Here is a 22,683-nt window from a genome sequence, read left to right as displayed (position 1 = left end):
ATTTAAACAGTGACTCACACTGGCAGATGTTGGGGTCTCGGACGTCTCTCTCGGGGTGCTGGTAGAAAAACGGTTGACACTGCTGACAGTTGGGTCCGGCTGTGTTGTGCTGACAGTCGTCACAGACTCCTCCGCTGACGTTTCCTGAAGCCACGAACATGGCCATGTCGAAGTGACACGAGTCTGAATGCTGGTTACAGTTACACTCTACAACACCACAGAAGAAGAAGAGAGGAGATTCAGTTTCCTGTTGACCGACTTCAAATTAAATTAATCTCTAATCTGATCAAGGTCATGATGATTGATCAATGATCAGATATAAAATCAGGATTTAAACAAGCCGTTTTCTTCTTGACTGTTTTCAGGATCAGGAACACAAACAAACACGACCTCAGGTCTCAGTTTAGTTTTTAAAATAGTCCCAGTCCACCAGGAACCATTAGAGACCTACAGTGGAAACAGTGGTAAAGACCAGGAGAAACCAGTAGAGACCAGTAAACAGTGGTAAAGACCAGGAGAAACCAGTAGAGACCAGTAAACAGTGGTAAAGACCAGGAGAAACCAGTAGAGACCAGTAAACAGTGGTAAAGACCAGGAGAAACCAGTAGAGACCAGTAAACAGTGGTAAAGACCAGGAGAAACCAGTAGAGACCAGTAAACAGTGGTTAAAAAAAACAGTAGAAACCAGTTAACAGCAGTAGTTTACAGCAGTAGAAACCAGTTGACAGCAGTAGTTTACAGCAGTAGAAACCAGTTTACAGCAGCATGGACTGACTTTTGCAGGCGTTGGTGTTGCGTCCCTCGGCTGGTCTCCATGGCAGGTCGTGGTAGAAGTCCTGACATTGCTCACAGTTCAGACCTTTAGTGTTGTGGTTACACATGCAGTGACCGTGGACCTGGAGACAGAAAACACAATTAATAATCAGAAATCAATCTGTATTCTGAACATGCTTTTCCTGGGTTAAAGTCTTTTGTTTTCACGCTTCCCTGTCAAGTGGTGTAGCCGTAGCTAGCTCGTAGCTAGCCGTTCTGCACGTGCGTGACTCACATTGTGTCTTCACAGTGTCCATTATCAGGAATAAACGGCCAAGGGTTAGGAGGCCAGAGCGACTCACCATGCCCTCAGTGGCCTGGCCGGTTCCCTGGACCGGGGCGCACTCGGAGGCGTGTCCGTAGCAGAAGCAGTTTCCTCGGACCACCATGTCGAAGACGGCGTAGTAATACTTCTCCTTGATCTCCATGCGGGAGTCCAGCAGGTTGTCTCCAAGCGTGTGCAGTTTGGTGAACTTCACCCGCAGGTCCGTGATCTTCAACATGTCTGAACAAAAGATCAACAGCAGCTCAGTGACGGATAATAACTAATAATCAATAACTCTGTATCGCAGATCAGACAGAAGTTATGGGTGGCGGTGAGGAGACCTACTCTGGATCCGGGGGCTGTAGGGGTCCTCGATCCTGAATGCCGGGTCCAGGACTCGGAAAATCACCTGGAAGAAAACAAATGTAAGATCATTTATTTAAACTTTTATTGACAACTTAACAGTTAATGATTACAGCACAGTCAGAGATGGGTATCGCCAAGGATTTCATAAATTGATTTGATTCATAAGGTCCCAATTCGAATACATTAGTGATTGGATATCAGTCAGGTTAGGGAACCTTCAGTCCCAGTTCATGTGGATATAAAAGAGATCCTCAGAGAACCAACGCTGTAAACTGGCCTCAGATCTCTTATAATGCACCAGGTTCATGTTTACATTAAAAACTGAGCCCCAGCAACTTAGTTTAAAGGACTTTTTACTTCTCCATTCATGGTGAGAAGACAGCTATTAAAAGATCCATTTCTGGGTTTTATTCATCGATGTCAGATCACTCAGACTAAGACCAGTTTTAACGGGAGGGTCCGTTATTTGAACCCAGGCCTGATCAGAGACAACCAGAGAGATGATTTCTGTACCTCTCCTTCAGTGGACGGCTCGATGTCAGAGTAACGCGAGTCACAGATGACATCGTCGACCTTCTGCATTGGACCCTGGGAAACTGATGGGAACGAGGTCTCACAATCATAGGCAAAGTAACGGTAAACCTTCCACGTCTTCCCGAAGTCAGATGACCGCTCGATAACCATGGCAGCCGGTCGAAACGTCTGAGGAGAGAGAACCATGTTAGAAAACAAACTTTGACTCAATTCAATTCAATTTTATTAATAATATCAAATCATAGCAAAAGTTATCTCAGAGACCCAACAATTCCCCCAAAAAACATGCAAGCATTTGGTTGTGATGAAAACCCTTCTTTAAACAGGCAGAATATCAAGAAGGTCTGTGGTGTTCATGTGAGACTGCAAAGATCCTTTAAACTATGCAACACCAACTATAGTGCACTGTCTAATAAACACGAAGGGATTCTGACCAATCAGAGCACAGAGTTTCTATTCACTCAGTGAGGTTTACACTGGCTGTCTGATGTGTTTACAGAGACATGAAACAACCGTTACAGGCTGAGAGAACCAAGGAGCAGTACCTCATCTATTAGCCTGTGATTACCCAGAACCCCCTGCTGCATACAGAACTCACCTTAAAGGTCATGATGAGATGTGTGAAGTGAAACTCGGCCTCCAGCTTCAGCTGCACTGTGACGTTCTCCACACCTGCACACAGGTACACCAACACATCGGCAATAAGAAGCAATAATCTACGGAGCAAACGTATATTCATTAAGTTTGATATATGCACTGTCGGCCCTGTTGGCCAGGCTACTCAACAGACACCCACAGGATACAGAATCTCTATGAAAAGGAAGTGATGTCAGATATCTGGAATCTGATATATACACAATAGATGTTGTTAGAAAGCTTTTAAAAACAACACTACACAGTGATTGTGTTTTCTATGATGGATGAATAATCTTAAAGTTTGATGGTTATTAATAGGGGTGTGCCAAAAAATCGTTTCACAGAAGAATCTAGATTCTCATTTGCAACGATTCAGAATCGATCTGAAATGTCCAAGAATCGATTTAATAAATAAATAAAATCAGCTGGCTGTTCGCCTCCATTTTTGTAACTAGCCTATACGGGACGTCCGGGCGTCACCACGCAGCCGGTTTTTGAACGTGAGCGGCAAATCACTAAAACAAAGAGGAAGCAAATATGGATGAGAGGGAGATCCAACCAGCCCCGTCTTCACTTAAAGTTAAAGTTTGGCTTCATTTCGGTTTTTACCGAATGCCTGGAAGCACTGCGCTGGACATGACACACACAGTGTGCAAGCTTTGCAAAACGAAGACCAAGTACTTCGGCAGCACAACAAATGCGCGGGCTCATATTACTAGGCATCACCCGGAGCTCAGCGACACCGAGCAGAGTCAGCCGCCAGCTGCAGACCAACGCACACTGCAGTGCTTCACGAAACTTCCTGCCAACTCCAAGAGGGCAAAAAAAATAACTCTGTCTATCGCCTGCTTCATCGCCAAAGACCTAAGGCCTTAGAGTGTGGTGGAGAACGAGGGGTTCGTCTGCATGTTACAGACAGCGGAGCCGAGGTACGCCATACCGTCCCGCAAGTTTTTCACTGAGACAGCTGTGCCACAGCTTTACAATGAGACTAAAAGAAAGGTCGCCAGTGCCCTAACCGAAACGACCAGAGCGGCACTAACATGTGATGCATGGACATCAAGAGCAACCAAGTCTTTTGTGACATTCACTGCTCACTAGATAACTGATACGTGGGTGCTCGAATCCCGTGTTTTGCAAACTCGTGTGATGCACGAGAGCCATACAGCCGTAAATGTCAATGCCATGTTTCACTCTGTTGCTAATGAATGGGAGCTGACGGTCTCGGATCTGGTGATTGTGACTGATAATGCTGCAGTTCTATTGTTGTAAGAGACACTGTCATGAACATTTCGGAGACAGGTAGCTTAAGGGTACTATTTTTCATTTTGAAAGAAGCACTTTATTCACATAACTTGATATAATAACTTCATAACTTGTTATTCTTTAAGTTACTGAGTCTGACTGAGAAATATAGATGTTTTTTTGTCTTCACCAGTTGTGTTCTACATGATATTTGTGGTAAACTTTCCTGGGAAATCTATTTTCAATTACAATACAAAAATTTGTATTATGAAGAAGCACTTTATTTTTGTTCCAACTTATTTTATAGCTAGCTACTAATGAGTAGCAATTGAGAACCAGACAATGTTTTTGATAAAAGGCACTTCCCTGAGAATTGAACTTAAAATGTGAAAAAGACACTTTAATGTCTCCGTCATTCTGTATAGCAAAGCAGATGAGAGTAGATCATGATCAGAAACCCGATTAGAAATCATTATGGATAAAATTGAATCGTTTTGAATCGAAAAATTTTTTGAATCGAAAATCAATTTTGAATCGAATCGTAGCCTCAAGAATCGGAATCGAATTGAATCGTGAGATGGTAAAAGATTCCCACCCGTAGTTATTAACGTCTGATTCAAGAAGACTTGATTGATTGATTGATTGATTCAGCTGCAGATCTTTGATCTTTGATCTTTGCACATTAAACACTCTTATTTCTCTCTCAAAAATCAGTAAATATGAACACTTATTTTATGAATGCAGCTGTGTGAAGTTGTAGTTTAAAGCGTATTGCTTCTCGGGAAAGTTCCTGCAGTGGAAACATCCTGTTTGTTTTTATCGCCTCTGGTCAAACACCCCCCCCCCCACACCTGTAATAATATGGCCTGTAGCAGGGCCCCGCCCCACAGATTTACAACCACTAATCCTGAAGAAAGGACGGCCTGCAGCGGGTCCCGCCCCACAGCTTTACAACCCCTAATCCTGAAGAAAGAGAATGACTGAATGAACGAGCTGTCTGTGTGTCTGTGTTATGCTGAGAAGCTGAAATCTGTCTGCAGAAACTTTGTGAAGAATCAGAGTGGATCACATGTGAAACATGAATGTCTCTGATTGGTCAAACACAAACCTGATTCCCTTCTATCAGAGAGAGACACACTTGTGAACATTAAAAACATGTATTAAACTCAGAGGGTACTGTAACCATGGAGATTCCATTTGTTAACCAGTAACAACGGGACCGGTAGAGTTCTGCTTTCATCAACATGACGTCTCCACACAGATGCTCATAATTACTAAACAATGTGAACGCAGCAGAATCAAACATCTTTAACAGATTCACTGTTAGTCTCTAACCTTTCATCATGTATTCATCTCATTCACACTAACAGACTTTTACTTCCTGACTTCAGCTGTTTCTACACAAAAAGGAGCTCTTTGTCTCTGAGCAGATGTTTAATAAAAGTTACAGTCAGCTGATCTGTAATCACGTAATCATCCTGAACGCTGACCCTCTGTCTGTGTGTGTGTGTGTGTGTGTGTGTGTGTGTGTTTCTACCATTCTCAGACTGCCACCAGGTCTTCAGTCTGTTGGGAGCGAACGTTGTGACAACATTCTCGATGCGATGGCCGCTGGTCTGTTCGCTCAGCTGATCGTACGGAGTCGCCGAGTCGCACAGGAAGCACTTCTTCTCCTCCTGGTTCATCAGAGAGAGAGAGACAGGCAGAGAGAGAGAGACAGGCAGAGAGACAGGGGGAGACGGGGCAGTAAAGAGTTAATAATGAGGTGAATTCCTCAGATTCCTGTCTGGTCTCGGTCAGGACAGATCAAACTCTCTGATCAACACATTTCTCAAAGGTGGTCTATGATCATTTTATTGATGCAACTTTGCACATATTTGCATATTATTGTAAATGAAGTGTGAATATGTATCTACACCCTGGAGCATGTTTAACACTGTCCCTGTTTAAATCACCTTAACATTTCTGTTAAACAGCAGAATGATTTTAAATAAATAAAATCACGTTAACATTTCTGTTAAACAGAATGATTTTAAATAAATAAATCACCTTAACAGCAGAATAACAGCAGAATAATTTTAAATAAATAAAATCACGTTAACATTTCTGTTAAACAGAATGATTTTAAATAAATAAATCACGAATGATCTGCTTCCCTTCCTGACTGAAACAAACTCAGTTTACTAAAATGCTTTCAGATAAATGATAGATTTGATTTAAAGCATTTACAGTACAGGCCAAAAGTTCTCATTCACACACCTTCTCATTCAATGCGTTTCCTTTTTATTTTCATGACTATTTACATTGTAGATTCTCACTGAAGGCATCAAAACTATGAATGAACACATATGGAATTATGTACTTAACAAAAAAGTGTGAAATAACTGAAAACATGTCTTATATTTTAGATTCCTCAAAGTAGCCACCCTTTGCTTTTTTATTAATAAGGGAAAAACTTCCACTAATGAACCCTGACAAAGCACACCTGTGAAGGTAAAACCATTTCAGGTGACTACCTCATGAAGCTCATTGAGAGAACACCAAGGGTTTTGCAGAGTTATACAAAAAGCAAAGGGTGGCTACTTTGAGGAATCTAAAATATAAGACATGTTTTCAGTTATTTCACACTTTTTTGTTAAGTACATAATTCCATATGTGTTCATTCATAGTTTTGATGCCTTCAATGAGAATCTACAATGTAAATAGTCATGAAAATAAAGAAACACCTTGAATGAGAAGGTGTGTCCAAACTTTTGGCCTGTACTGTATATCTGTTAATGTTTTTTTCCAGTGTTGGGCAAGTTACTGAAAATGAGTAATTAGTTAAACCAGTTACTAGTACTACTACTGAACAGTCAAACACAATAAACATCATTTTTAGACCTATTTATTGTTATCAACAGGGCAGCAGGCCTTCAAATCAAGCAGTAGTACAAAAGTCTCTTTTAATACTTGAAACAAAACAACAACTGTCTCAGTCATTTAACAGTGGTTGTTTTGCTCAACCTGCATTTTAGCATATTCTCTGTCTAAATAGCTGGAAAACGTCTTCCTGCACATGTGCCCCGAGCCTCCATTTGTCACCTGTATTTTGCTTATTAATTGCCTGAAGGCAACTGAATCGAGAGTTGACAGAGGGTGCATGTCATTGACAACATACCTAGCAATCAATTTATTCAGCTCTGCCTGGTTTATCGGCTGCACTGCAGTCCGTGTAAATCTAGCTTTGGTTGTTTACATGGAGTGGTGCCTTCAGCATCCCAACCCGATCTCACTCGAAAGCGTACAAATAACACGGGTTTCTACCGTGCAATGTGTACGCGAAAGTGAAATTCTACGTGCATTACATACGCGGAGCGCTCCAATTGAAGTCATGGGGACCGGTGCGTTTTATATGCACGAGCACGCGTGTCGCCACGCGTTTGTGTTATCGCGAGAACAGCATACACACAAAAAACATAGATATGGTTGGGTTTAGAGAAAGAATGCAGGGAAAGGCTTTAATAACACAAGAAAATCACAACAACACAAATAAAACGGTTGGGTTTAGGGAAGAAACATTGGGAAAGGCGTAACAAAAAACACTAAGGCGTGCAAAAACCGCCCCCCATAAACACGCTTAAAAAACGGCCTAAAATCGCCAAACACGGACGCGAACCCTGGTCTCCTGGGTGAAAGTCCTGTGTTTTACCCATCCACCACCGCCAACCAACCTCCTTATGCGGGCCACACGTCCTTTTCATACTATAAACGCAGTGGTTTCCATTACTGTAATTGAGCTTCGCTGGACGTAGTGTACGCACTATTTGAATTTCGCGTACACATTGCACGTATTTCACAGGTAGAAACCCGTGGTATTTGTACGCTTTTCAGTGAGACTGGGCTGAGCATCCGTAGGGCTGGGGTCTTTGCTACTAGCTTTGGTTGTTTACATGGAGCGGTGCCTTCAGCATCCGTAGGGCTGGGGTCTTTGCTACTAGCTTTGGTTGTTTACATGGAGCGGTGCCTTCAGCATCCGTAGGGCTGGGGTCTTTGCTACTAGCTTTGGTTGTTTACATGAAGCGGTGCCTTCAGCATCCGTAGGGCTGGGGTCTTTGCTACTAGCTTTGGTTGTTTACATGGAGTGGGGCCTTCAGCATCCGTAGGGCTGGGGTCTTTGCTACTAGCTTTGGTTGTTTACATGGAGTGTCTGGATGTTTCCATCCAGAGGAGTAGAGGGGGAACGACTCTGTGCTGTCTGTTTTCAAGGTGTAGTGCAGGAAATATGATCCGCCGTGAGCACGGTGTTTTTTATTTTGAAAATTAACCGGATATTTCTTTTGTTTCTGTGCTCGACTTCCTGTCCCGCACTATCTGCGTCGTTGCTGAAGTTGTGCGGAGCTCTCCGTCCATTCAAAAAAAAGAAGTTTCGTTATCTCCTGCAGAGGGCTGCGGACTGACGGAACTGGGACGGAGTCGGGACGCAGACGTTCCGCAGTCTGTGGAAATACACACACTGACTTTAATGGAAACCTAATGACTCCGTCGACGTTCCGCAGACGTTCTGCATCCAGTGGAAATTGCCGGTTCAGCATCCGTAGGGCTGGGGTCTTTGCTACTAACTCTGGTTGTTTACATGGAGTGGTGCCTTCAGCATCCGTAGGGCTGGGGTCTTTGCTACTAACTCTGGTTGTTTACATGGAGTGGTGCCTTCAGCATCCGTAGGGCTGGAGTCTTTGCTACTAACTCTGGTTGTTTACATGGAGTGGTGCCTTCAGCATCCGTAGGGCTGGAGTCTTTGCTACTAGCTTTGTCAAAGCGTGTTGCTTCAACAGGTGCTTCATAAGATTTGAATTGCTACTCTATGATGTGTATAAGTTCTTTACACATGCACATTGACCACTCGCCACTACATTTTTGTCTTTAATTTCGACGGGCGAAAAGTAATGTCCATACTTCCAGGAGAGAAAGCTCATTCTATCGGCACTATCGGCCATTCTGTGGTTTAATGCTCGTTGTTGGATTGGTGTATCATTGCGCCACCATAAGGTCCTGTGACGTTAGATTAGAAGCCTATCTGTCTTCTTGTCTGCAAGTGTTCATTTTACACAAAAGAGAGTAACGTGAGTAATTGTAATTGCGTTTCTTAATTAAAAAAAATATTTAGTTACATGCTTGTTATTGCTAAAAGTAGTGGAATTACTGTAACGCGTTACTCCCAACACTGGTTATTTCAGTAGTTTACTTCTTTCATCAGGAGAACAATTCTTCCGTTATTCTGAATCAAGTCTTTTCGTTGTCAATAAAGTTATGGTGATGGAATGAAAACTGCGGAGCTTTATCTTCTTTAAAGTCTTGAGGTTATTAATAATGTGTTTGTTTATTAATGTGTTCATTTAAACAGGAAGCAGTGTGTGGTCGACATCTTTCCCTCAAACAGAATTAAAATCAGCTTCACATTGAGCACGCTCAGTCCCTCTTTCAATCTGATTGGACGCCTTCACTTTGAAGTCGTCTGTGAGTTCTCCACAGAAACATCTGGACAAACATCAAACATCTGTCTGCTGTCAGAGCTCTGTGTGTCCTTATAGGGAGGTCGGTTTACACAGGAAACACTGCAGACACACAGACACACAGACACACACACACACACACACACACACACACACACACACACACACACACACACACACACACACACACACACACACACACACACACACACACACACACACACATTTCAGACGCAGCCTAGTTTAGAGTTTAGTTTAGTTTGGTTCTGTTGGATCTCAGTGCAGCTCATTTACTCATCAACAGACTAGGGCTGTAGCGATACACTAATCTCACGATACGATACACGATATTCAGCTCACAATACGATATATATCACAATATTCAGCCAACGATACGATTCGATTCGATATAATTCGATACACTTACATCATTTTCGGAAAGATTTAAAGGGGACCGAGTGATTTTGGTGACATCTTGTGAGTGTTCCATTTACTTGGATTTAATTAATTGAACTGAAAACATCAATTACACAATATATGTCTCTGACTGGACAGAGAGTCTACAGCAGGGATAATCAACTACATTTACACAATATATGTCTCTGACTGGACAGAGAGTCTACAGCAGGGATCATCAACTTTTCAGAATTTTTCTAAGCACTCTGGCTGCCGGACTTTCAAATAAAGAAAATAAAATGAATTTATACCTAATACCTAATTTATACCTTTTTTTTTACATGTATTAGTGTGAGCAAACTCCTAAAAAACATGGAAACTCCATAATGAAAATGGATCTTTAACTAGAAAAAGATCTCAGACTAGGAGGCAGTTCACTGAGGAGTGATGGTTAAAGTCTGTGATTATGGAAAAATTATTGTAGTATGCAGCATCCTGATTGGTGGAAAATGCTTGCAGAAAGAAAGGCTGTTGTCAGGTAAACATGTCACTGTCAAAGAGGCTGAAGCAAAAAGTTGACGTGGAAAAGCCAAAAGCCCTGCTTTAATGATGAATGGACTGATAAGCAGGCTATGCACTCGTCATGTATGCCTCATTTGCAATGAAACGATGTTGTTGCAAAATAATACAACCGGCATCATCATCATCACTGAACATAACGATCGCGTCATTCACGTCAATATTAAGTAGCTCCAGATTGTCCGCTCTAGCGGAGAGTTTGGTTTGTTCAGCCAGCAGTGAGGTTTACAAGAATTTGTCCAAATTTCCAGATTCCTGGCAACCTAAGATAAACAGTTAGACTACAAATCGACAGCTTTTGTTTTAGCTTGTTTGTAAAAATTCGCTGTTTGCAGAGTAGAGCTGTGTTTGCGTAAAACAGCGCGGTGGACTGAGCAGATTGAAATATCGCTTTCTACATGTTTATTCCGGTCTACACAGGTGAGTGCATTGATAAGTATTGACTTTCTACTCACAGAGGTTTAATTGTAGCCTATTAACAGAAAAGAGACCAGCGTGAGTTCATCTGCCCCAGCGGCCGTTGGTAACTCTGTATCGTTCCCAGTCAGGTGCTGCATGTTTTAACCTTTAACGCACACACATCTCGGCTCAGCTGTGTGTGTGTTTTAACGCACACACATCTCGGCTCAGCTGTGTGTGTGTGGAGCTCGGGCATCGCTGTACAGACTCCGGGCATGTAAATAGAGATGTAAATACAGGGGGCTGGGTTTTTGCTCTAAATGCTGGAAATGATAAATAACAGATCACATTTTTTCCTCTTTACATTTAGTGAATTCATGATTATTCTGCGGGCCAGACTAAAAGCTTTGGCGGTGGGCCAGTTGACGTTGGCTGCTCTACAGCGACACTAGCGGCTGGCTGACCAAATCGCTCTTCCTGCAACGCGAACGGGGGTAAACACGGGGGATTTGAATGGGACTTATGTATCGATACTCGCAGCATAAAAATCGATACTTTCTTGGGGAATAAAATATTGATTTATATCGCAGAATCGATAAAATTGCTCAGCCTTACAACAGACTGTGGTGTTCCCCAAGGTTCTGTCTTTGGTCCCTTTCTGTTCACCTGTCTGTAGTGTCTGTAGTTTACCTGTCTGTAGTGTACCTGTAGCGTACCTTTCTGTAGTTTACGTAGTTTAACTGTCTGAAGTTTACCTGTCTGTAGTGTACCTTTCTGTAGTGTACCTTTCTGTAGTTTCTGTAGTTTACTGTCTGAAGTTTACCTGTCTGTAGTGTCTGTAGTGTCCCTGTCTGTAGCTGACCTGTCTGTAGTTGACTTGTCAGTAGTGTACCTTTCTGTAGTTTCTGTAGTTTAACTGTCTGAAGTTTACCTGTCTGTAGTGTACCTGTCTGTAGTTGACTTGTCAGTAGTGTCTGTGATTTACCTGTAGGTGGCTGACGATGCAGAACGGTTCGGGGCGGTTCAGTCCGCAGGTAGAGGTGGACGACAGTTGGTGGGCTCGGCCAATCAGAAGGTCTCCTGTTGCCGGGTAACAGCTGCCCTCTGTGCACACGTCACTGAGCTCGGGGAGGCTGACATCATCGACTGAGGCCCCGCCACCCTGGGCGCCTCCCGAGCACACCTGCAGGGCTGAGAACACAAGCTCTTATTGTGAAAGGCTCTACTTTAGAAGAAAACCTTCCAGACGCTCTTATTGTGAAAGGCTCTACTTTAGAAGAAAACCTTCCAGACGCTCTTATTGTGAAAGGCTCTACTTCAGAAGAAAGCCTTCCAGACGCTCTTATTGTGACCATTACCGTGTCCACTAAAGAACACAACAGGGATTCATTAAACTTCTGGCTTTAACAAGATCTCATTCTCTGACAGATGGCTGATTCATGAATCAAACATACTTGTGTGATATTTTGAATATGCAGAATGTTTTGAACAATACAGGAGAATAATAACTTTCTTTACATAAAGACATTTGCATCGTAAATTGTTGCAGAAACATTCACCAGAATGCAGGAAATGAAGTGTTTGATGCTCAACATTTATGGTGCGTTCTTTTTGTCCACCGAAGTCGATTTACGAGTCGTTTTGCGGAGTTACGAACCGGAAGTTGCAAAAAGACAACCCCCGAGGTCGTATATATACGACTCGTCAAGTCGTCTGAACTCAGAGGACCCCGAGTTCACTTTCAAAGATGGCTACGTCGTGCATCACACGTAGTAAACATTGTGGTTTTCTACAATTTTAAGCACTTTTGTCTTTGTTGTAACCAAATGAAGAAGTGGTATACATAGCGCTGTATACTGCTACCTATAGGCATGTCTCTACAGTCTTATTAGGAGTTAAACATAGTGCTGTATACTGCTACCTATAGGCATGTCACTACAGTCTTATTAGGAGTTAAACATAGCGCTGTATACTGCTACCTATAGACATGTCTCTACAGTCTTATTAGGAGTTAAACATAGTGCTGTATACTGCTACCTATAGGCATGTCTCTACAGTCTTATTAGGAGTTAAACATAGCGCTGTATACTGCTACCTATAGGCATGTCTCTACAGTCTTATTAGGAGTTAAACATAGTGCTGTATACTGCTACCTATAGGCATGTCTCTACAGTCTTATTAGGAGTTAAACATAGCGCTGTATACTGCTACCTATAGACATGTCTCTACAGTCTTATTAGGAGTTAAACATAGTGCTGTATACTGCTACCTATAGGCATGTCTCTACAGTCTTATTAGGAGTTAAACATAGCGCTGTATACTGCTACCTATAGGCATGTCTCTACAGTCTTATTAGGAGTTAAACATAGCGCTGTATACTGCTACCTATAGACATGTCTCTACAGTCTTATTAGGAGTTAAACATAGTGCTGTATACTGCTACCTATAGGCATGTCTCTACAGTCTTATTAGGAGTTAAACATAGTGCTGTATACTGCTACCTATAGACATGTCTCTACAGTCTTATTAGGAGTTAAACATAGTGCTGTATACTGCTACCTATAGGCATGTCTCTACAGTCTTATTAGGAGTTAAACATAGCGCTGTATACTGCTACCTATAGACATGTCTCTACAGTCTTATTAGGAGTTAAACATAGCGCTGTATACTGCTACCTATAGGCATGTCTCTACAGTCTTATTAGGAGTTAAACATAGTGCTGTATACTGCTACCTATAGACATGTCTCTACAGTCTTATTAGGAGTTAAACATAGTGCTGTATACTGCTACCTATAGGCATGTCTCTACAGTCTTATTAGGAGTTAAACATAGTGCTGTATACTGCTACCTATAGGCATGTCTCTACAGTCTTATTAGGAGTTAAACATAGCGCTGTATACTGCTACCTATAGGCATGTCTCTACAGTCTTATTAGGAGTTAAATACTGCCTGATTAGTTATTTTGGAGCTTGTGCAGCTGAAATTGGCTAGAGACGCTCGGTTGCTATATGACAACAATGGCCGAGTCTTGAGCAGAAAGCAGAGCAGTAGCCAACCCGCGGTTATTCGTTTTTCGACACTGATGTGACGTCACACTCGAGCTACTAGTTGCGATTACAAGACAAAAAGAACACACCATTAGTGAGGGAGGACACTCAGACCCCCCCCTTCATTCACTTCTCTAACAAAGACTGACCCTGGATCAGCCATTTCATTACTTCACTTCTCTAACTGAGTTACAGACTGACCCTAGATCAGCCATTTCATTACTTCACTTCTCTAACAAAGACTGACCCTGGATCAGCCATTTCATTACTTCACTTCTCTAACAGAGTTACAGACTGACCCTGGATCAGCCATTTCATTACTTCACTTCTCTAACAAAGACTGACCCTGGATCAGCCATTTCATTACTTCACTTCTCTAACAAAGAAAGACTCCTTTAAACTTTTAATCTGTTAACTTTTCTTCAAACTGATGAAAACATTTAATGTCTTTATTTTATGACACATTTCTTCTTCTGAAAATATTTCCAAATGACTGATATTAATTTTCTTTATTAATTATAGGCTAAATTATTATTTCTTCGATTAATCTGATTGTATTTCTCCATTAATCATTAAGTTAGTTAGTAAGTCAATCTTTCAATCAATCCAGAAAATATCAGACTTCCATTTTATCTGCAGATGTTTTATATTTTACATATTTAAAAGTTCAGAAAACTAAACGGACTCCAGAATCAAACAGTTCCTCAACGATTAATCGACTATCAAACTGCTGGCGGTTCCTTCTCTGTTAATCAGTTCATATAAAGATGAATGAACTAAAGAGATGTTTAACCAAAATTAACTTGGTCTTTACTTTGAAGTCAAATGTTTGACTTGAAAACTTTATTGAGATGCAGCTGATTAACAGAAGAAATACAACTTTATGACTCTCTATTGTCGAGTTTTAGAGTATTAAAGTATTTAGAGTAAACTCACCGAGCAGCAGCGCGAGCTCCAACATGCTGCTGATCTTCAAACAAAACCTCAAAGCGACTCAAACTCTCCAGACTCTTTAAATCCGTCCAGAACTAAAACCAGAGTCCAGAAACCTTCAGAACCGTTGAACCGTCGGAGCCCCGGTCCGGTCCGTGTGCCCCTCCTGTTAACGTAAGAAACCTGCAGAGGTTAACTCTTCAGAGTCCTAGAAGTCTCCGGAGGAAAGTCTTGAGGAAGTTTGAGGACCGTTAACCTCCTGCTGGTGTTAATGTTTCAGGGTTAGAAACCTGCAGAGACTCTTCAGACTAGAAGTGTCCGGAGTAAAGTCTTCAGACCGTTAACCGTGCTGTTACCTCGTGTTAAGACCTCCTGTTGGTATTAACGTTAATGTTAAAGTGTTAGAAACCCTGCAGAAACTCAGACCCCCTCAGACCACCTCAGACCCGGACTCCGCCTCCTCAGATCACATCCACCGGCACCTACACCTCAGCACGACACTTCCTGGCTGACTTTCAAAATAAAACGGGCTGAAATGTTAAATGGCTTGTTGAGTTGTTACTTTACTCACAGAGCAGAAATAAAGCAGCGTTACAAAAAACTTGATATTAGTATTATTGTTTATATATTGCCTATATATTGTTAATATTATGATATAGATTGTCTTATATAATATATGTTTAATATATGATGATTAGCAAACGGTATAGAGTTACAACACAATATCAAAAAATACTAAGAGAAATCATATTCCATTACAAAGCAAGAAAAGACTTTAATTTTGATTGTTTCTGTCTCAGCGCCACCTTGAGTCTGATGCTTTTATTCTGAAAAACATCTCCAATGACTTCCTGTCTGACCTCCACAGCTTTCAACTTTGGTCTCTTTGTTCCAAAGAAGAGAACATGTGACTGTGTTCAGATTCAGTAAAGTCAGATTACTTTATACTTTATTACTGTTTTATTATTAATTATAGTATCTTTGTTGTCCCTAACAGAGAAACTGAATGAGTTAAAGTATCTTTGTTGTCTCTAACAGAGAAACTGAATGAGTTATAGTATCTTTGTTGTCTCTAACAGAGAAACTGAATGAGTTATAGTATCTTTGTTGTCTCTGACAGAGAAACTGAATGAGTTATAGTATCTTTGTTGTCTCTGACAGAGAAACTGAATGAGTTATAGTATCTTTGTTGTCTCTGACAGAGAAACTGAATGAGTTATAGTATCTTTGTTGTCTCTGACAGAGAAACTGAATGAGTTAAAGTATCTTTGTTGTCTTTAACAGAGAAACTGAATGAGTTATAGTATCTTTGTTGTCTTTAACAGAGAAACTGAATGAGTTATAGTATCTTTGTTGTCTTTAACAGAGAAACTGAATGAGTTAAAGTATCTTTGTTGTCTTTAACAGAGAAACTGAATGAGTTAAAGTATCTTTGTTGTCTTTAACAGAGAAACTGAATGAGTTAAAGTATCTTTGTTGTCTCTGACAGAGAAACTGAATGAGTTAAAGTATCTTTGTTGTCTTTAACAGAGAAACTGAATGAGTTACAGTATCTTTGCTGTCTCTGGCACATTAACAGTACAAGTACTTCATCATACATGCATATATATATATATATATATATATATATCCATGTATATTAAGAGAGAAAGAATATATATCTATATATATATATATATATTGGATGTTAGTGTTTCTTGTTCTTCTGAAGAATCTGCTGGACTTCCCCTCCTCCCTCAGGGCTCAGACAAAAGACATTCCTGACACACACACACACACACACACACACACACACACACACACACACACACACACACACACAATCCTTTGTTGTTGCAGGTGAGGTTTGACTGTGTGGGAGGTGTGTGTGTATGTGTGTGTGTGTGAGAGAGTGTGTGTTTTGGGGGAAGGGGGTGTTTAGGATTCTGACCCCCCACCTGAACATCTGAAGGCTTATCCATGCCCCGCTGCACTCTGGGTAAAGACTGAACGTGTGGTGGCCTGCAGAGAGGCGAGCTCTCAGCCAATCAGAGATCATCTCGTCTGTCTGAGGACAAACATTAACACCTAAAAGGAAATAGCATTAACACACACACACACACAAACACACACACACACACACAAACTCACACACACACAAAAACACGCATGCATGCACACACACACACAAAAAAATGCTCGCATGCACACACACACACAAACTTTAGATTTACAGATTGTAATACTTCTGATCATTAAACAACAGAAACGGTTTATTAAACTATATCACTGATCATGTGACTGTCTGGATCAGCGCTGATCAGCCGACCCAAACAGAATCTGTGGATGTTTTGTAGTTTTCAGAGGTGATCCAGAATGAAAATCTTTCTCATAGAAACAAAATGGATAGAACCATTAAACTGTTTGGTCATCTGTTGTTGTTAGTTGTCATGGTGACAGCTGTGTTGCAGCTCACTGGAGGAGAGCGGCCCGAGACCCAGCAGCAGGATGAAGAGGAGGGACAGTAAGAACCCAAACCCCAAAGAGAGAAAAAAAAAAAGAAAAAAAAAGAAGAAGAAGAAAGAGAAGAGGAAGAGGTGAAAAAAAAAAAATAAATTTTATTTTAATATTTTATTTTTTTTTTTTTTTTTATGAAGGATTTTTGCAGTTATTTTGATTCTAATAGTGTTTTTATGGTAGGCTATAAAGAGAATCAGATTACGCTGAAGACCTTCAAGAAACTTTAGGATGACACCTGCCTCCTCAGGTTGTAGAAGCAAGTCACCACTGCACTGAACACAACCAGGTCAACAAAACCTAATCTCCAACACATAAGTCACAGTATACTGTTAACTACCAGCATGTCTGTTGGAGTGATAAAATAATTACAAATACTCACACTCATATACTCAAAAACTACAATGCAGTCCCATAAAATAGAGATTTGTGTGTGTGTGTGTGTGTGTTTGTTTGTCCTTACTTTCTCAGCTTGGCTCCCTGGCTCAGCTTCCCCTGTGATAGACCCTGCCTCTGCTTACTGATTGTGCAGCTACATATGCATGAGAAGAACATCAGTTATAAATATGACTAAGAATAAAACATTTTTTAGTTCAATCTGTGCTTCAGTCAAGTTATTATCTAGTATGTAGAACTATTGGCATTTTATCCTATATGTAAATATCTGATTGATTGATATGCCTAATATGATTGCCTACCCAGCCCTGCACACTGCCCCTCTACCTGTCTGGTTCCTGCTCTTCCTCTCTCCTCCTCTCTCCTCCTGCTGCTCCTCCTCCTCCTCTCTCCTACTACCTACCTCACATCACCAAATCCAAACCTGACTGAAAGTAAACTCTTTTTTCGGCGCCTTAAGTTTGAGCCAATCGGATGTCAGGAAAAACGAGGATCAGTCCAAGTTAGGAGGGGCCGCTCGTATTCCCCTCAAGACTGAAAGTATTGGTTTGGCCCGGTCTGAAACACACACACAGACACAGCGCTCCGCTGCAGCTGAACGGCCGGCCAGGCCGGTCGCGTATGACAGAAAAAAAAATAAAAAACGTATTGACCACGGGCCGGTTCGGCCTGAAATGGACCGGCCGTTCGGGATTGTTCCCGGTTTTCCCGATGGCCAATCCGCCCCTGAAGAGGAGGGACAGTCAAGGCCGTTTTACACTTGTGCGGAAGCTCCACGCAGAGCTCTCGCCATAGCCTATGTAAGTGGCCTGATGTTTATACTTGTGCGCTGGTGTGTGCGTCGAGCCGCGTGTGTGTGTCTGGGGAGTGTAGAGGGAGAAGTGAGAGAGTGCCGGCGATTGGAGCGAGTAGCGACTCTAGAGTCATAGTGAGAGAAACAAAGTGTCTCCCCTGTGTTTTCTGACCACAGTGGGGAATCTGTAGCAGGAAAAGTTGGCCCTCTCCTTCATGTCATGTTGTTTATGGAGAAGGAGAACCAGGAAACGACTAGGGGGAAATGCAACGCTACCAAGCCACGGCCGAGCGACGCGCGTCGCTGCGACGTGTAGTTAAATTTTTTGAGAGGTGCACGTCCGGCTACGGCGCAGAGGGGTCTGAGTCTACGCCGGACCCTGCACCGTAGATTCGACGCACAACTATAAAAAGGCCTTTAGACACAGCAGCAGGATGAAGAGGAGGGACAGCAGCAGGATGAAGAGGAGGGACAGTTAGACCCAGCAGCAGGATGAAGAGGAGGGACAGCAGCAGGATGAAGAGGAGGGACAGTTAGACTAAGCAGGATGAAGAGGAGGGAAAGCAGCAGGATGAAGAGGAGGGACAGTTAGACTCAGCAGCAGGATGAAGTGGAGGGACAGTTAGACGCTGCAGCAGGATGAAGAGGAGGGACAGCAGCAGGATGAAGAGGAGGGACAGTTAGACTCAGCAGCAGGATGAAGAGGAGGGACAGTTAGACGCTGCAGCAGGATGAAGAGGAGAGACAACAGCAGGATGAAGAGGAGGGACAGCAGCAGGATGAAGAGGAGGGACAACAGCAGGATGAAGAGGAGGGACAACAGCAGGATGAAGAGGAGGGACAGCAGCAGGATGAAGAGGAGGGACAGTTAGACTCAGCAGCAGGATGAAGAGGAGGGACAGTTAGACTCAGCAGCAGGAGGAAGAGGAGGGACAGTTAGATACTGCAGCAGGATGAAGAGGAGGGACAGCAGCAGGATGTAAGAGGAGGGACAACAGCAGGATGAAGAGGAGGGACAGTTAGACGCTGCAGCTGGATGAAGAGGAGGGACAGCAGCAGGATGAAGAGGAGGGACAGTTAGACCCAGCAGCAGGATGAAGAGGAGGGACAGTTAGACTCAGCAGCAGGATGAAGAGGAGGGACAGTTAGACTCAGCAGCAGGATGAAGAGGAGGGACAGTTAGACTCAGCAGCAGGAGGAAGAGGAGGGACAGTTAGACACTGCAGCAGGATGAAGAGGAGGGACAGCAGCAGGATGAAGAGGAGGGACAACAGCAGGATGAAGAGGAGGAGGGACAAGTTAGAACGCTGCAGCTGGATGAAAAGGAGGGACAGCAGCAGGGATGAAGAACAAGGTCGAGATAAAAGACAGGTCGACACCTACTCGAGATAAAGAATTTCAATTCGATACTCTTTCGAGATAAAGAAAAGTCGACGGCTTCAGGAAAAAGAAGAACGTCAAACCTACTCGAATAAAGAACTCTCGAGATAAATTTCGTCGGCTTCACCACTCGAATAAAATTAGTCGGCTCTCTCGAATAAAACGGTCTCTACTTTCGGGTCAGAAAGAGATTTCGTCGGCTCTCGAAGATAAAGGAAAAAGAACTCTCTCGAATAAATTTCTTTCTCGGCGGAATAAAGAACAGACTTCTCTCCAGCGAATAAAGAACAGGTCATCTCTCGAAAGAACAGGTCATTTCAGATAAAGACTCTCTTTCGAATAAAGACTCGTCCTTTCATCAAATAAATCGCTCTCTCGGCGAATAAAGACAAACCAGGCTCGGCGAATAAAGTTCGTCCGGCTCTCTCGAATAAACTTTTCTTTCGAAGATAAAGAACTCATCGACTTCTTTCGATCGCGTTCGTCGGCTCTTTCGAGATAAAGTTTCTTTCGGGTCTCTTTCGAGATAAATTTCGTCGGCTTCTCTCGAGATCGCGTCATCGACTTCTCTCGAACTCATCGACAAAGTTCGACGGCTTCTTTCGAATAAAGTTTCGTCATTCAGATAAAATTTCGAGATAAAGTTTCGTCGCTCTCGATCTTTCTCTTTCGAATAAAGACTCAACGGCTCTTTCGAATAAAGAACTCGACGGCTTCTCTTTCGGAGAATCGCAACGATTTCGAATCATTTCATCGTAATCATCAAATCATTTCTTTCTTTCGAGATAAAGACAATAAACTTCAGGAAATTTGAATCGCGTTTCGTCGACTCTCGAATAAAGTTTCTTTCGAGATAAACTCGTCCTTTCTTTCTTTCGAGATAAAGTTTCTTTGAATAGACTCATCACTTTAGATCGCGACGGCTCTTTCACTCATCCTCTCTTCCTCTAATCGCTCTCTCGATCCGACTCTCACATCGAAGTTTCTCTTTGGATCGCATCGACTTCACTCGAGATAAAGTACTTCGGATCGCATCGACTCTTTCTCGGATCGTTTCGAGATCGCGCTCGTCGACCTTTCGAGATCGCTCTCTTTCGGCGGATCGTTTCTTTCGGGATCGAACAGGTCAAGGATCATCCGTCTCTTTGATCGAACAATAAATTTCATCGACTCTTGATCGTCACTTCTCTCGATCGTTCTCTTGATCGTCTGATCTATAGTCTACCACTAAAATCGATGTCGATCTACTCTGATGTGATGTATCATACTTGATCAACGATTTCATCAGGATGGATCGTCGGCTCTCTCGGCGTTTGCGTACGTAAAGTATTGCGGAGGAGGGACAGCAGCAGGATGAAGAGGAGGGACAGTTAGACCAGCAGCAGGATGAAGAGGAGGGACAGCAGCAGGATGAAGAGGAGGGACAGTTAGACTCAGCAGCAGGATGAAGAGGAGGGACAGTTAGACCAGCAGCAGGATGAAGAGGAGGGACAGCAGCAGGATGAAGAGGAGGGACAGTTAGACTCAGCAGCAGGATGAAGAGGAGGGACAGCAGCAGGATGAAGAGGAGGGACAGTTAGACTCAGCAGCAGGATGAAGAGGAGGGACAGTTAGACACTGCAGCAGGAAGAAGAGGAGGGACAGTTAGACCCAGCAGCATGATGAAGAGGAGGGACAGCAGCAGGATGAAGAGGAGGGACAGTAAGACACTGCAGCAGGATGAAGAGGAGAGACAGTTAGACGCTGCAGCAGGATGAAGAGGAGGGACAGTTAGACTCAGGAGCAGGATGAAGAGTTAGAAGGAGGTACAGTTAGGTTACTGAGCAGCAGGATGACGAGAAGCTTAGAGTCATAGAACTGTAGTTACATGCAGGTTACTGAACAGCAGACAGGCAGCACAGAGCTGCAGAGTCATAGAACTGGTGTTGCATACAGGTTACTGAACAGCAGACAGGCGGCACATAGCTGTAGAGTCATAGAACTGGAGTTACATGCAGGTTACTGAACAGCAGACAGGCGGCACAGAGCTGCAGAGTCATAGAACTGGAGTTACATGCAGGTTACTGAACAGCAGCTGGGCGGCCGTTATTTACTGATACAGAGCTGATTGCCGTCACTTTAACTTCCTGTCTCTCAAACTCCGCCTCTTTGTTCTGAAGCTTTGGGAGGATCCACAGAACGCATTACGTTGTGTTTGTTGTGAAGATAACGGTTTTTAACAGTGTAATACTTCTGGCAAAGTTCTTCATCCAAATGGAGGAAAATAAAGTCCAGGTTTTCTGTTTTTAACTCCTGAAGATCTCTGCTGAGCTTCTGAGGAGAGGATGGTGTTAGAAATAGAGATTCACTATCAGAAGTCGGTTTTATTATTAAATAATATATTATAATACAATTTGTTTCATATTATATTTGTATAAACTTGAAGTTATCCTTCTATCCAGTGTGGAATCAAAGCGTTGTTATAATAATTTTCTTCTGTCAAGTGTTTCCTCATGTTTTCACAGAATCAATTAAACGGCTTATTTGTAGGATGTAGACGTATTTTATACAAAATGTATGAAAACACACAAATCTCCAGATTAGTCCAGATCTGGATCTTTACAGTAAAGGGTTAGGGTTTAATGTTTTTGTTGCTTTTTTCTTCTTCTATGTAATATGTTATTGATTACAAGTTACCATATTTAAAAATGACTCTATCAAAGTAATGTAACTTATAATTAATACTGTCCCTTAATATTTTTGTTATTATGTATGCACCATCAACCAAGGCAAATTCCTAGCAAGTGCTACTTAGCTGCCACTAGATCTCTTTCTGATTCTGATTCTTACATTTAATAACTCTTCGTTAGTGGCAACTCTCAGACAGCTTGAGAGGCGATTTAACAGTCAGTAAGTTCAAACAGGAGAACCAA

The 22,683-nt window shown here is 42.4% G+C and overlaps 1 protein-coding gene across 1 annotated transcript in view; it reads right to left on the bottom strand.

Annotated features, from left to right (window-relative positions):
• lamb1a (laminin, beta 1a) overlaps positions 1–15,156 on the bottom strand; it is a 51,026-nt gene extending 35,870 nt beyond the window's left edge. Inside the window, exons 1-9 of the mRNA XM_039808042.1 lie at positions 14,710–15,156; positions 11,711–11,916; positions 5,397–5,535; positions 2,577–2,650; positions 1,958–2,146; positions 1,424–1,487; positions 1,116–1,318; positions 776–896; positions 19–207 (exon numbers count right to left, since the gene is read on the bottom strand). Coding sequence (XP_039663976.1) covers positions 19–207; positions 776–896; positions 1,116–1,318; positions 1,424–1,487; positions 1,958–2,146; positions 2,577–2,650; positions 5,397–5,535; positions 11,711–11,916; positions 14,710–14,734 — 1,210 coding nt within the window. The 5' untranslated portion in view covers positions 14,735–15,156. The remainder of the gene's footprint in view (positions 1–18; positions 208–775; positions 897–1,115; positions 1,319–1,423; positions 1,488–1,957; positions 2,147–2,576; positions 2,651–5,396; positions 5,536–11,710; positions 11,917–14,709) is intronic.
• Between the last annotated feature and the right edge of the window lie 7,527 nt (positions 15,157–22,683).

This window comes from Perca fluviatilis, chromosome 8 (assembly GCF_010015445.1).
Source record: "Perca fluviatilis chromosome 8, GENO_Pfluv_1.0, whole genome shotgun sequence".
NCBI classification, from domain to species: Eukaryota; Metazoa; Chordata; class Actinopteri; order Perciformes; family Percidae; genus Perca; species Perca fluviatilis.
This window is presented reverse-complemented; position numbering and strand designations above follow the sequence as displayed.